This window comes from Oncorhynchus clarkii, chromosome 18 (assembly GCF_045791955.1).
Source record: "Oncorhynchus clarkii lewisi isolate Uvic-CL-2024 chromosome 18, UVic_Ocla_1.0, whole genome shotgun sequence".
Taxonomy (NCBI): domain Eukaryota; kingdom Metazoa; phylum Chordata; class Actinopteri; order Salmoniformes; family Salmonidae; genus Oncorhynchus; species Oncorhynchus clarkii.
In genome coordinates, this window is record NC_092164.1 from 56,210,594 (window position 1) to 56,225,829 (window position 15,236).

General features: G+C 43.4%; 1 protein-coding gene across 3 annotated transcripts in view; it reads left to right on the forward strand.

Annotated features, from left to right (window-relative positions):
* The first annotated feature begins 366 nt into the window (after nucleotides 1-366).
* Nucleotides 367-15,236, forward strand: part of LOC139373734 (insulin-like growth factor 2 mRNA binding protein 3) — a 38,856-nt gene continuing 23,986 nt past the window's right edge. The window contains exons 1-5 of one of the 3 annotated variants that reach the window (XM_071114654.1): nucleotides 367-447; nucleotides 4,271-4,331; nucleotides 10,492-10,540; nucleotides 14,923-14,974; nucleotides 15,158-15,221. In XM_071114654.1, coding sequence (XP_070970755.1) covers nucleotides 10,529-10,540; nucleotides 14,923-14,974; nucleotides 15,158-15,221 — 128 coding nt within the window. In that variant the 5' untranslated portion in view covers nucleotides 367-447; nucleotides 4,271-4,331; nucleotides 10,492-10,528. Of the gene's footprint in view, nucleotides 448-2,563; nucleotides 3,315-4,270; nucleotides 4,332-10,491; nucleotides 10,541-14,922; nucleotides 14,975-15,157; nucleotides 15,222-15,236 lie in introns of those variants that run through there. The other 2 variants (XM_071114652.1, XM_071114653.1) reach the window with 2 other exon arrangements.

Here is a 15,236-nt window from a genome sequence, read left to right on the forward strand (position 1 = left end):
TACCTTTTTCTTTTATATAAAATAATTTCCATCTCCAACTTTCTCATTGACCAACACAAATAATGGAACTGTTCTTGTGGAGTAGCCTAACATGTATCTAGTCGCATCGTTAGATTAGGAACGTGCTATTACCTTTTTCCATAAACAGTGAAAAAAACGTTTTTTTCGCGCGCTGATTCATATAGAACAGCCGTACAGAAGAGCCAATGAATGAACACGCTGAGCTCGATCCAGCGAGAGTAGTAGAGAGCGAGAATGAGCTCTCTGATTGGTCAGTCTTTCCAACCAATAGGAGCGCACTCTATGTTTGGCCAGCATAGAGTATGTAAATTTAAGGTGCTGCCAGTGCCAAAGCAGAGGGCCTACCGTTTTAGGCTTTGGCAATTCCAGTTCGCTTCTTTTTGCCTGTCCATGAAACTCAATTGTTCTTATGTTGTCTAGAAACGAGTAAGTAACTTTTCCTGCAGTTATACATTTGAAGAAGGTATTTTAGCAGTATGCCATGACGTGTTGGCAATGCCTACACACGATTTAAAAGTTGAATAAACTATATGCATGCACAAATGGTATAGATATGGGATAAATGATGGGCTATCCTGCACTGGTATGTGTAAGACACTAACAGTGGCCATCCATGTGTTTCAAATGAAATTTAATGGATTACACTTTCATTCTATTATTATTCCATTCAAATTTCTTCATACCTTTTTTTATTTTCACCATAAAATGAAAGTCCATGCTTTTTATGAATGTTAACACTAATTGAATCTAGAACACAAATGGAGAATAAACTTGTTTCAGAACGTTTTTAGGAAGGAATGGAAGTCTATCCATTGTAGCACCATTCAGAGCACTGCATAGGCAGTGGTCGCACATTGTAGGCTTGTGTGTAACATGGATCACTTCGATTCAATTAACTTAACTAAATAACGTTGTATTGCTACTTTTGTTGGCGCCTTTGAACTTGCACGCCTTTGAACTCTCCGGGGACCAATGAAGTAACAAATTAACGAAGTATGGCTATCAGAATGGATAAGAGGCTGAGATCATCCCTAGGCTATGCTAAATGTAGCATTCTAATTTAGTAAAACCGCTTGGGAATGAGTCCATGTTTGAACTGTTGTGAATTTCATCTACCCGAAACTACAATAATTTTACACAATACATATTGACAAGTTTAATTGTCTGAAGACATGTGCTAGGCCCAGCCAGGCTGCACTTGAATGAAACTTGCTTGCTTGTTACATTTGTCGCCAGTTCGGTAGGGTCACTTCTCTATGAAGATACCCCTCCCTCGCTGCACGTTGCCTATATCAGAGAGGAAGAGGCGAAGCGAGAGGATTTACTCCTCCTAAAATCTGTCCACATGAGATAAGTCCCTTTTTGTTTGGAGGTCTATGAGAGTGAGTGTCGAATTACGTAAAGCTTATTTGATCAAATTGAAGTTTCGTAATGTTTAGGCTGTTACAAATGTACTGATATAAGTGGACGCACGTGGCATTCTGTCAACTTTAAGAAAAACAACTTAGTTGTGCCGTTTGTTCACACCTGTGTTTGCCCTCTCATTGGCTAGAATGGTCACACCTGATCTCGCCTGCTTTCAATCATTGAGCACGTGTTTCCATTGTTAGAGCGGTCACTCTACTATCTTGTCAATATATTGATTTTATTTTACCTTTATTTAACTAGGCAAGTCAGTTAAGAACAAATTCTTATTTTCAATGACGGCCTAGGAACATATAATGGTCATCGTTGCCTATATACCCACGCCAAAAATGTAATAACAGGTTCACCATATGCAGTAATAGCAGAGACGGAAGAGGAAGCGAGACACCCACTCGCTGTTTTTTTTCTGGTTCAATGAATGTCAATTAATTAACTAAGTAGACCAGACCCAGCTGCCATTGCATTGGTGTCTATGGGAGACACACCCGGTCAAGTAAACTGGAACGGACGGTTTCTTTTCTATGGTAAAAAGCTTGAGTGAACTATCTTCATTTATTCACCATCTTGGTAGTAGCAAGATTAATATTTCTAGTTCTTCTATAGGTTTCTTCTCCAGAGAAGTGTTTTCGAAAACAAGCAATCTTGCCCCAGACACCTTATTCCCCTCTCTGCCATTTCGTGTGGACATGGACAGATCAGGCATGTCACTGTATTATAGAGCAGTGAACCACTTCAATCTTCGTAGAGAAGATGGATGCCGTCATGTGGATGGTAGGAAACGTGTCATTCCCATGTTGACCGGGCCATGGGCCTAGTAGGGGTGGACGCATTCTAGACTTTCATTGATTCAATCCAATGTGTTTCACATGCATACATTGTAACAACATCGTACGATATAATTTATGAATGGCACCTCCCCCAAGATACTTGTTCCATACAGTAGGCCGACACCCACCACAGGCTCACATGCGTGCGCGCAAGCCCCCGCAACACTGCTGTTCGCCTGCTATGGGCGTGCGTGAGCCCACTGCCGTTTTACTATTTCGACCAGCGACCAATGGGAAGCGAGCGTTTACAGAGAAAGGCACACAAATGTGATTCTAGTAAAAGATACACTGGGTTCTCACGGAATCCCTTAACGCACGTAGCTCGCCAGGTTTTCCCCCAACACCAATCCACTCTTACCCTCTCCATGGTCCCCACCCCGGATTCCCGTGACATTTTTCCAATACAACACTTAATTGAGCAACTGAGATTCTTCACGTGCGTGGTTGATTTGTAGTTTGAACACGTGGCTCATTCAAATTAGCCGGAATATCCGTTTTTGTCTTACCTCTTCTCTTTCTTGGTTTTATTCAGAGGCGGGTGCGAACCTTAACGTGTGACATTCTCTAGGCCAAGGGGTTTTGATGAAGACAAAAAAGTAGTTTCTTCCTTTTCACCCAGCCATCGTTTTGGAGAGAAGGGATAAATAATTAAGAATTATTTTTTGTACGCAATAGAGGGGCGAGGAAGCGCAAACACCGACGAGGTAGCCCGTCAAATATATCTGTGGCTAGAACGACCGGGGGAAGCACGCCACCGCCACTCCGTTCAGTAGTAAGGCGATTTTGGCGACTCCAAACCCTGCACACCCGATATATTAAATAACGGTTAACCTTCTGCGTAAAGGTTGTCAATTTCAGCGCAGAACATGAACAAGCTGTACATTGGAAACGTGAGTGAAGAGGCGAGTGCGGAGGACTTGGAAACTATATTTGAGCAGTGGAAGATTCCGCACAGTGGTCCGTTTCTCGTCAAAACTGGTTATGCGTTCGTGGATTGCCCCGATGAAAAGATTGCAATGAAGGCCATCGACATTCTTTCAGGTGAGACATTTTAAAAAGCCGTTCGAGCGGTGCGTAAAGGGTGCTCTAATTGTGGAAATTGCTACGGGTTTGCTTTAACCTCTTTAGATGGATACACCTCCGTCCAATTGGGCTCCATGCATCCAGGCTGGTCTTGCCTCTCACTTGGCACCTGACACCGTATAAGGAAAGTCCATGTCTTTGATTAATTCAGAGTGTTACCACTAATTTAATCTAGTACAAAAACGGTGAAGAAACTTGTTTCTGAACGAAGGAAGAGAACGCCTATCCATTGTAGCGCCATTCAGAAATGGGGCGCACAGGCATTGGCCGCTCAATGTAGGCTTGTGTGTAACATGGATCACTTGGGTTAAATTAACTAAATATAACTGTTGTATTGCTACTTCTGTCGCCGCCTTTGAACTTGCACGTTCTCCGATGACGAACCAAGTAACAAAGTTGCAATGGAAGTATGGCCTAACTTGTTAAATTGTAGCACACAACACAGTGGATTTGCGTATACTGACACACCAGGTGGTTTCATTGTGTATTGGTAAAATGTAGGCCAACGAAATGTAAGACCATTGCCAAACTACGTTATATGTAACATTTTAGAAACTACAACTGTACGAAATGTGAGAGGAAACATTGGTATTCTGCAGGCCACATTCTAGAAATAAATTAACATTTTACGAAATGTAATCGTGTTTAGCTCAGGTGTCGTGGACTTGGTCACAGTTACCATATTTAACCTTTTTAAAATTGGCATTCACGTTGGCTGATATTAAGTTAGTGAACATTTGTCATTTTTATGGTCATACAATTGTGCCACCGATTTCATTTTAAAGAAATTACGTGCAAGGACTTTTTGGACATTAACTAGGCTAGTTGAGGCCTACTTTTGGCTGCCTGTGAGAACAGTTGAAGAGCAATAAAATAATTGTGAACTAAAATTGCTTTTATTCTCCTCACTATAGGTAAAGTTGACCTACATGGAAAACTCCTAGAGGTGGAGCACTCTGTCCCTAAACGTCAAAGGTAAATTCTGATTATAATCTCCTAATGTCCAAATTGTTAATTTATGCTGCTGCTGTCCTCAATTGTATTTATTTCCATGACCCTTTTATGGAAACTTGTTAACGTTATTTGATTGAGGTCGTCTGATTGTGTCTTGTGATTGTGTAGTCAGTGGGGTTTGGAGCGTCAGCAGGAAGTGAAGGGGCGGAATGTCTGTTCTTTTGTGGAAAAAGCAGAAATTAATAGGCTGAGTGTGTAGGGGTTGAGTTATAAGGGCATGAGGGATGTCACCTCGTCACGCCTATGGCAACCTAAAATGATGCCACTTAAAAAATATATATTTTACACATCATACCCATCTGTGGAAGAGGTTAGGTTGTTTAGTGCACATCTCCAGTGTTGTAGGGCTATTTATGCAGCAATGGCCTACTGGGCCTCCTTAGATGTGGATGTGTGTGCTGAGGGGTAGGCACTCAGGAGTCGTCCATTTGAGAAGGATCTGCCCGTCATTCTCTGCCTGCCCCACGCTTCCGCCCTCCTTCGCTCGAATATTGAGGTTGTGCACGAGATGGACTCCCAAACGCAATAAGAATGGGCGCTGGGTCCCAGTCACGGAAAAAAAACGGTCTGATAAAAAAAACACGTAGCTCCATGTACACAGTCGAACGGATTATACTGTGCTGAATTACGTGGAAGCAGGACACGAAATGCACCAATTCGGCGTGGCGTGTAGGATTTCCGCCACTTTACACATTTTGGCCATTTATTAAACTTCTTAGATTTTAATTGCTATCATTTGAAATTAGTAATTAAATTAGTGTAATTTGGAGGAAGAGGATTTGGCGCCAAATTGCACTTTGATGAGTTATAAATGAATATGCATTTTAATTAGTTAGTGGGCTATATGCAGTCCATAATGGCTACTGCTAGGTTGGTATGGAATTAGAATGAAGCATGTGATAACCACGTTTCAAAAATGAACAATGGAAGTGAGGTTTGAGTGAATTGATTTTTATAATTGCCGATGTGACCATTTAAGCCTGCTAAAATCAAAGAATAGGTTTTATTGACGTTCTGCACAAAATGGCTGAACATATTTGACATTCTATAATTTATTATAGTGGACATATTTATTTGCGTGGTTTGAAATCACCATGCATTGAATTGTCGAGGTTAGGCCTATTGATGTTGGACAAGGGCCTTCACCTGAATGCATTGAATGCCTTTAGCATGCTCGTTATTGGCATGGAATCATCATGGCGGTATTAAAAATAAAATTAAAATAAAATCACTCTAGTCAATTTGCTGACCTTTCTCTTCCCAAAGTGGTGCTAGTTATTTTTTGCTAAATTATTAGTCTTTGACATGTGTAGGTTTACACACACTGGCGATTTTATTTTTTTAGTAGTAGGTCTTACGTTTCACCATAAGCCTCCACCTACAAAAACGGTGAGTGGGGGGGGCATAAAGGTGATGTCCCCCTTTTGCCACAGGAAAGGTTATAGGCACAACTGGGAACAGTATCCTGTCCATTACACACACTGGGGTGTCCACTGGGGCCCGTCTTTACATTCCAGCCTGCTGAGTATCAGCTGGAGGCTCGGCCATCACCACGACTTAACCTTTGAACTGGCGGGGGAAGTGTGAGCAGGGAGGCAGAGGCTCCCAGAGTCCTCCACAGGGTTCCAGGGTGGGGTGCAGATGGTGGGAGAGGGCTAGGCTTTGGTGCAGGTGTGCCATTTGTATTATAGTACTACTTCTGCATTCATCTTTGGCCTACATATTGTAAAAACGGTAGCTTGATCATGACGAGTTGAAAAGGGAGTAATTATTGTCAGGCCTGCAACATGTAGGCTATAGGTATATTTTGGCTATTTATAATTGGCGCACTAATTGCTTATATTTACTGAGTCTTCATGTTTAACTCTTAGCTGCACTAGTGAGTGCCCCCCCCCCCCCAAATCTGTATAAAATATGGTTTGAGAGGGGGTCCAAGTGTGCCAATCGGTGTCATTTTGTATGTACGCACTCTAAAGGAGTGTGTGTGTGTGTGTAGCGGTCAAAGTTTGTGCTTGAACTCTGGTGTGTGGGGGATGGGGGGGAAATCAGGCAGGTCGAGGGCCGAGGAGGAAGCTGCTGGAAGTTTGCTTGATGCATCAGGGTTATTACATTTAAACTCAGTCTGGCTTTTGAGGATGATTCAACTTGAACCTAGTTTACTATTAGTCTTGGGACCTTTTTTATATATATTTTTTTATACCAGACAAAAAAATCTAAAGTTATTTGGCACAATCTTTTTTTACACGTTCTAAAATTGCAATATTCTCCTCACCAAATGGGGAGGGGGTAGGTCAAGAAATCCTAAACATTGTCATTTAAACTAAAGATACACCCAATGCTCTCTTCCTTTAACAGCCCCAAAAAACTTGTAGTTGTAAAAGCAAAGCTTGCTTCCGTGGCCATTCTAACCCATAACTGTGGCTTTGTGAAGAGTACCTCCCAGCTCTTATTAAATAATTTGGGGCCAGGGGGTCATTGTGGGGCCTAACCTGTAAAGAAGGGATTTTGGATGGAAGCACGGGGTTGCCTGAAATTCTCAATGTGGCCCCTTGTCCCATCTAGCTTGCGGTAATAGATGTCTCAACTCGCTCACTGGTAGTGTGGACTTATTTTGCTAGAGAACCGTTGGATAGCATGCTGTAGGGAGATTAAGCTGTTAGCTTTTTTTACGTGTGGAAGATTTCACAGATTAACATTTTTACGTGTCTTGAGTGAACCAATTTTGTGTGTTTTTTAAGCTATCAATTTATACATTAGAGCAATATTTGCTGCAAAATGGACTCTGCTATGTGAGGCTCTATATAAGAGTGCAGCGGAAAGTGAGTAGCTTTGAGTTCAGTCATTCAGAACCCCTGCATACTGAAGTCAATGTGTGTGGATGGATGGGTGTTGAACACAGCCCTGGGAGTGTGTGTGCTGACATGGATGGGTTTTTAGTCTGGATGTCAGTGTTTCTGTTGAGTATGGGTTCTGGGGGGGAGGGGGGTGTAGTGACGTGAATGAGCATGAATGTGGTGCAGTGTCATGTTGCTCGACATGGGATTACTCCTATGGGCTTTACACACACTACGGTGGTGCAGAGGCCCATAGATCTCAACTGGGATGTGATCATTCGGAGGGGGATGGAGCCGTTGAATGTGTAGAATGTTAGTTGAATTTAAAAGTAAATAAGGAACCTTGGCCGCCTCTGTCACATGACAAGCCAACCCAGCCCTCATGGTTCCCCTCCCCCCTACATATTTCTGTCAGTGGACTTTGTGTCCATGGCAACGGGAGCCCCACCCCCACAGGGCAGAGAAGGGCCCTTGTTACCCTTCCCTGTAACAGGGCTACTTCCCCTACAACCCCCCCCCTTCCTAAATCTAAGGCGGGACCGGGGAATGCACCCCACCCCCTCTCCTCCCTCTTCTCCATACCCTGGCCGACTTCCTCCATGTGTGGAGCTATAGGTTAATCCGTCTGGAAGTGCTTGGTGCATTTGCACATTTAGCACGGTGTTCCCGCTGCATTGCAGAGCGAAACACACAGGGAGAAAGGGGGCCGGATCAGCCAGGAATGGCACAGTAGACCGGAAAGGGCTGGAATTCCTCTCGGAAGCTCTTTGGGATTGTTTTTATTTTATTCACCATTTTAGAATGTATTCATATCATTATGGTCCAAATAAATGAATACAATTGATTTGAGGCCGGGATGTCGTGACCATGTCGAGAGGTCCTCCAGATCGAGTGTAGGTGTTAAAGAATGTGTAAATGTCATTGAACTTTCCCCTACTATGTGTTTTCACTGCAGCCTAGTGCTGAATGCATGGAAGCTCACACCTAACCTGCAGATGTGTGTTTGAGGTATTAGACATAAAAAAATAAAAAAAATATGCTCTAATGTTAAGCGTGCTTTCTCTCTGGGTCATGTGTATTGCTGGCCTTGGTGTGAGCTGGACCATGTCCGCGTGTGGGTGGTGGGCTGAGAAAAAATATATATTTAAGGATGCTCTTTGGCACCTGAGACCAACCAGCCTGTTCAAAATGCAGACACTTGTCTCACTGATTGGCCTTTCCTAATTTGGGAGAAAGTCTGTCCTCCTCCATGACCCGGAAACAAATAAGTGGTCAAGGAGAGTGTCAATTCGTTAGTAAGCAAACAAAAGACGGTCCTCCCCTCTCTAGCCTCCTTTTGGCTAGAAAGCAGAGTGTATCTTACCCGAGTCCTTCATGGAAGTTTTTTATCTACTACACCCTCTTTTTAATCAGATGTTTACTCAAAGGAGAAAAGCTATGAAACTTTAAAAACTATATGCTACTATCCTTTTATCTATCAAATGTCTTGCACAACTAGCAAATAATTTTTTATCACTTTCTACATTTATTTTGGGATTCCACCCTGTAAACGTCCTTTGCCTGACGAGGTGTGATTTGAAGGAGTACTTTTGCACAATTTATGCATTTTTGTCCACTTTCCTTCTCCTCAACAGGCCAGAGAGGACGCAGAAGTTGAGCGAATCTAATGGCGAAAAAGGCCATTGACTTGCACAGCATAAATGGCTGCCAGTTAATTTTCAGCTCTTGAAGTTGAAGAGCTTGTGCTCAATTTGAATGTAAAATCATTGTATTTCAAATGTATAGTCTATTTAACAGGAAGGTTGATGTGCCGCAATGCTTTAGTCCTGACCCCAAAAACACAATGTTTCCACTTCAACCGAAGTCTTCGTCAGGTCAAAAGGTTTCTAACGTCTCCTGTTAAATCATCCCACATCTTCATTTCCCGGTCAACATTATGCTTTAACCCACTGACTGCTCCTAGTGGAAGGGGTTAGTTGTGTTTTGTGGTGTAGATGTTTGTTGGGGAAGTTTCCAGAAAGGGTTAGGTTTATGTTCGGAGTGCGTTCGGTAGACGCTGTGTGTGTGTGTAGGGGTCATAGTTTGCACTGGATCTCCCAGCTGCATGTACATTGTGTGTGTAAATAGGCAGTGGACTTTGGAGCAGCCTGGCCACTTTTCCCACATTGATATAATCTCCCAGGTCTAAACCAACACCTTAATGGAACATGTCACAAGTACACCAAATTAGTCTTGAAGTGTGTATGTCCACAGACTAGTTAGTGTGTTACGATTCACAAGTCCAACCAAGCATCTGATTGAGTTCTTAAAATATTTGGGTCCTTGGTATTAATGTTTCATTGTGGATCCGAAAGTCTTCAAAATGTGAAAACAATTGGCTCTATGGAGTTTGAAACGCAGGGCATTCTGGATGCCAAGGCTTTGGCCAGACTGATCCCTGGAGAAGGGACACCAAATTAGAACGGATTAATTTTGGTCCGTGAGTGTGCTCCTCTTTTCCATCGGCCCATCAAAAGTTAAACTCGTCTGATCTTTTTGTGCGTGGATGGAAATTGTATGGATAGGGACCGTCAGCGTACGACTCCCATTCAGAAGGCATAGGAAATACGGATACATTCAACAGACCAGTTTGGCTGTGCCTTTAACCAGAGTTTTACAGTGCAGTAATTGGTAGCAGTGAGTCTGTGCTGCTGTTGCCTGATGTCAGCGCTCCTTCCACTCTGAATCCCCGTCATCTGTTCGCTCTGCTAAGGTACCACAAGTGGAGGTTCCCTCTTCCCTGGGCATGGCATCCCTCCCTTTTCTGCGCTCACTCTTTCTTTAGGCTCTCCTCTGCCTTTCACCTTTTCTCTCTTCTCGCTCTCGGTCCTTCTATCTCCTTTCCTTTCTGTTCCTCGCTCTTCCCCCCACTTCTCACATCTTTCCTGTCTCTTCCTTTACCTTCCTCCTCTTCCTCCCTACCTCTCCTTGCCATGCGCTCCCTCTGTCCCAATCCGTCTCATATTTTTTAATTTTCAAACAAGATCATACCATTTTCTCCACATTGAGCTACCCGTCCAACAATGGAACTGCATCCCTCCCTCTGGTGCACACCCGCTGGTTTTGGGAGTGGTATTAAACATTAGTCATGCCCATAGCTTGTACACCTCTCATCTCAGAGCACAGGGTGATGGAAGGAGGCACCTACTAGCCTGCTGGCTTTTTTCAATGGGACACCTTGTCCTTTAGCCCAACCAACTGATGCTAACCGTCTCGCTTTATCTCCCTCTTTCTCTCCCATCATGCAGGAGCTGTAAGCTGCAGATCAGGAACATCCCGCCTCATATGCAGTGGGAGGTAAGTGTTAATTGGTCCGTTGGTAAAGCTTTGGCTCTCTCACTATACTGGGTCCTGTTCAATAGGAACAAACATTTTTTTAAATGCCTTGAAACAGGAAGTGCAAGTAAGCCCTTTTACTAAGTCCACTGAACAGGTTCTTTGCCACCTTTGGGTCCTTTTTTAGTTTTGTATCCGCTAGTTAGTTCTTAAGAACAGAGGCTGAAATTACAGGTCTCCGTTTTCTCCTGGCCGTCTCATTGTGGTCGTTAGTTAGGCTGCGCCCCAAATGGCCCTTTTATAGTGCACTACTTTTGAAGAGTTCCATAGGGTGCCATTTAGGACACATATTTATACTGAACAAAAATATAATCGTAACACGTAAAAGTGTTGGTTTCATGAGTTGAAATAAAAGATCCCAGAAATGTTCCATATGCACAAAGCTTATTTCTCTGAAATTGTGAGAAATCCCTGTTAGGGAGCATATATTTTTTGCCAAGATGATATGCCACACCTGTCAGGTGAATAAATTAAGAAGCTATTTAAACAGCATGATCATTACAGAGATGCACCTTGTGCTGGGGACAATAGAAGGCCACTCTAAAATGTGCAGTTTTGTCACAACACAATGCCACAGATGTCTGAAGTTTTGAGGGAGCGTGCAATTGACATGCTGACTGCAGGAATGTCCAACAGAGCTGTTAACGGATTTTAATGTTCATCGCTCTACCATAAGTTGCCGCCAACATCGTTTTAGGGGATTTGGCAGTACGTCCAGCTGGCCTCACAACCGCAGACCACGCCAGCCCAGGACCTACACATCCGTCTTCACCTGCGGGATCGTCTGCTTGGCTGGGCCTGGTTTCACAGTGGGTGGGCCTATGCCCAGTCATGTGAAATACATAGATTAGAGCCTAATGAGTTTATTTCAATTGACTGATTTTCTTACATTAACTAACTCAGTAAAATCTTTGAAGTTGTTGCATTTTATATTTTTGTTCAATATAGTCTACCGTTAGTCATTTAGCAGTCGATTTTTAAGGGGACTATTTCGGTCAGAACAACTCATTAAGGGAGTGAGCGAGTACCTTCATTAAGCAAGCATAGGACAGGCTTTAAAGCTCAAATCTGTTTCATTGCTAGAGACATGTTGGTTGTCATGGTATGTATGTAATCAATGGAGCTGTGATAGTCAGTGTTACTCCAGAGGATTGCCTTTTAGGCCAGTGACCTACTAGTGAACTGCAGCCCATGACATACCTGATAATGTCAGGAGAAAGGTCCCTACAGATGCTGTGCTGCCCTTTATATGCCATCTTCTTCTGGAAGAGACATGAATAGCCATGCAAGCATGTACAGTATTCACAAATCAACAGATCGAATGTTGATAAATTACAAATGCATGAATATCCCAAACGTATTGGTGGGATACTATTATAAAAGCACTGTCAGTGAACATGAACTCATTGTTTTAACATATAGGATTGATTATGATTTTCATGGACAATTTTACAGTACCTCTGTCACATAGGTACACTAGACAGGGTAGAGGTACAGGGGATTTTTGAGGGGAATGCAAAGCAGATGGAAGGCTGCGACATTAAAGGGCACTTACAACAACAAAAGGAATGTACTCTGCCGGACATGGGAACAATACAGATTTGGGGTAATTGTATTACATGGCCACCACTTGCACCCCATTCATTTTCAATGTGTCGATTGGATAATATAAGATGACCTGCACTAGTGCCTTCAGAAGGGGATTTAAACTAGCCTTCAATTGTCTTGTTTGGAGAGCACACAAAAAAAACATCTGACAATTCATAGTGAGTCATATCAGTTATTGACCTCTGAATCCTTGATCCTTTCTGCTTGCAATCTAAATAAGAGCAAGGGAAAGGGCATACCTAGTCAGTTGAACAACTGAAATGTCTTTGGCATTTAACCTAACCCCTCTATGGAGTGGGCCTGTGTCACGGGCAAAATCTACTTTAGCGAAGGGCTGTTGATGTACGAAGGCTATTCTAACTTTCAAAACTCAGTGTATAGGCTAAAGTATGACTGATTTCAACAACAACAACAAAAAGACAACCTTTTGTGGTTGGTATATAGTGGCATGTATATAGCATGCTGGCTAGCTGATGGCTTTTGGACCAGAGGGGGTTAGGGTGCAGGTTAGATTTTTCTGTCACGAATCTTGTTCTGGAGGCAGCTCTGTATATAGTAGTCACTGGCTGAGACAGCCACAAACTCAATCCGATTTCCCAAATGCTATTCTAACCTTTAAATTAAGCCCAAAAAGCTAATTGTAGTTCACATATTTTTACAATCTAGCCAATTTTGACTTGGCAGCTCTGTTCTGCCTCCAGGACCAGAATCATGACAATGAACGTCAACCTACGGTTGTGGTAGGGTTGGAATGGAGGGGGGGACACCGAACAAAGTCTTTGATGGAAAGGAGACCTTGTATCTTATTAGGGAGATAACGTGTGCCTCAGCACGAAGCCATGCAGGCAGAGAACAATGGTAGCATGTTCGCTAGGCTAGCTCTAGCTTGCTTTGGGTGGGTGGGACTGCTCTGTTTCACCTACATGTGCCACGGACAGACACTCACAGAATGTGTAGCATTACTCCTGTTCCGCCCCTCCCCCAATCCAACCACCGCTTCCTGCAGGAATGCACTCCACCCTTTCCTGAATGGCCTGGATTCTCATTGGCTAGACCCTGGAGACAGACAGACGTGGCAGCCAGTGAGCATAGAGCTGCTACTCCCCACTGGGAATGTTGTATCAGTGCTGGGAACAGCCAATGGAAGGACTTTGAGATGGCTCAGGGGCGGGTGGGAAGGGGATATGTGGGTTGGGAGAAAAAGAGGACCAGGAGGGAAGCTGATTGGTCAGAAAGGGGGGTTGAGCTCTTGTGGGTGTGACTTCCAGTAAGCCTGGGCATTATTGGATGTCCTCAGTCTGTATGCTGCGTTTGGATGCCTCGCCCTCTCGTTCCCTCCCTCATGACTGCACTTGGAAGAGGAACATTTTATCTCGTTGTAAAATTAAAATCCTGTGCTTGACAGATTTGGGCAGGTTGCCAGATTTGGTTTGGCTCTGACATTGATTTTGGCCGTTTAATAAAAAGCAAATCAATCCCCCCCATCTTTCTCTATGTACTCACAAGTGAATAAAGATCAGTTGTTCAGCTTGATAATGTGGGGAAATCAAATATCATGAACACAATTTAAGATGTTCTTTCTCCTGTTTGAGAATGTAATTGAATGGCCTTGCATCTGAGGAAGTAGTGCTGATCTAGGATCAGGTACCTCTTGTCCATGTAATCGTATTCATTGTGATCTAAAGGTTACACTGATCCTAAATCAGCGCTCCTATTGAGATGCTTGATGCGTACAGCCCCAGGTCTCTGGTTGAGTGGTATTGATGGGCCAGTTAGTTGAATCACAGGACCAATGACACCAGGCGTTGAACAGTTTAGTTGCAAAGTTGACACCTACTGCCATTCTGTTAACTAACTTTGCATCTGCACTCTAAGTAAATGTTTTTGTAAAATGCTCTGTGGAATTTGTTAAAGGTAGTCCTTGGTTGTATGGTTTGTTTACCTTTGCAATTGTTTTTGTTTGACACTTTTTATTCTCTGCATCAATCTGTTACTGTGGAATTGCCCTTTGTGAGTTGCTTTAGGTAAAACCCTCTGGTAAATGATCATGGTGGACCCATGGGCTGTCCATTGGGATGTGGTGTGTTGGAGTGAGATTGTCCCTAGACACGGATATTGGGTCACTTTATTTCCCCCCACTAATGGTTAAGATTAGGATTGGGGAATCTGACCCTAGATCTGTACCTATGGAAAAGTTCACCCCAGGGTGTGTGTTGGTCAACACCCAGCAGGTGATCACTAACGGTGGTGATTCAACATGTAGTTAACTGAAATTGATGGCCGATGTTCTGGTCAGAGATGATAGGACGGCTGTCCGTTGCGTTGCTGTTTCTTGGCCACTTGTACATCAAGTTGCCTCACGCTACAGAAAACGGAGAGAGGCTCCTACCCTATTGGCTGTTCTGGCTCGGACAAGAGTGACAGATAGCCTGGCGTTTACAGCGTTGTCAGTAAGTGAAAGGTCGCTGGATCAAATACCCCTAGCCAACAAGGTGAAAAATCTGTGCCCTTGAGCAAGGCACTTACCCTAATTTGCTCCTTTGGCGCCGTACCATTGGCTGACACTATAAAACAACACACTTCACTGCACCTATCTGGTGTATGTAACCATCTCTTATTTACTTTCTGAACTGTACTCACCAGAAAGCCAGTTTGGGCCTCTGTGATGGTGTAAAAAAGACACTAACAAAACTCTGCTCTGGTTCTAATCACTCTTTCCTGTGGTTCTGGGTCAGGTTCTGGATGGCATGTTGGCCCAATATGGCACAGTGGAGAACTGTGAGCAAGGTACATGTAAACGCACACACAACACGTACGTGCGTACGCACACACACACTCCTTAGCATGTCTGTTTGTCTTCTGTCTCTGCAGTGTGTGTGAGCGCATGTGACTAGTCGGATTGTTTAGTGTATAAAGTTGTATCGCCTTGTGTGTTTTTGGGTGTTGAGTCTATGCTTTCTCTCCTTACAGTAAATACAGACACAGACACTGCAGTGGTCAACGTCAGATATGGTGCTAAGGACCAGGCTAGACAGTAAGCACACCTTTT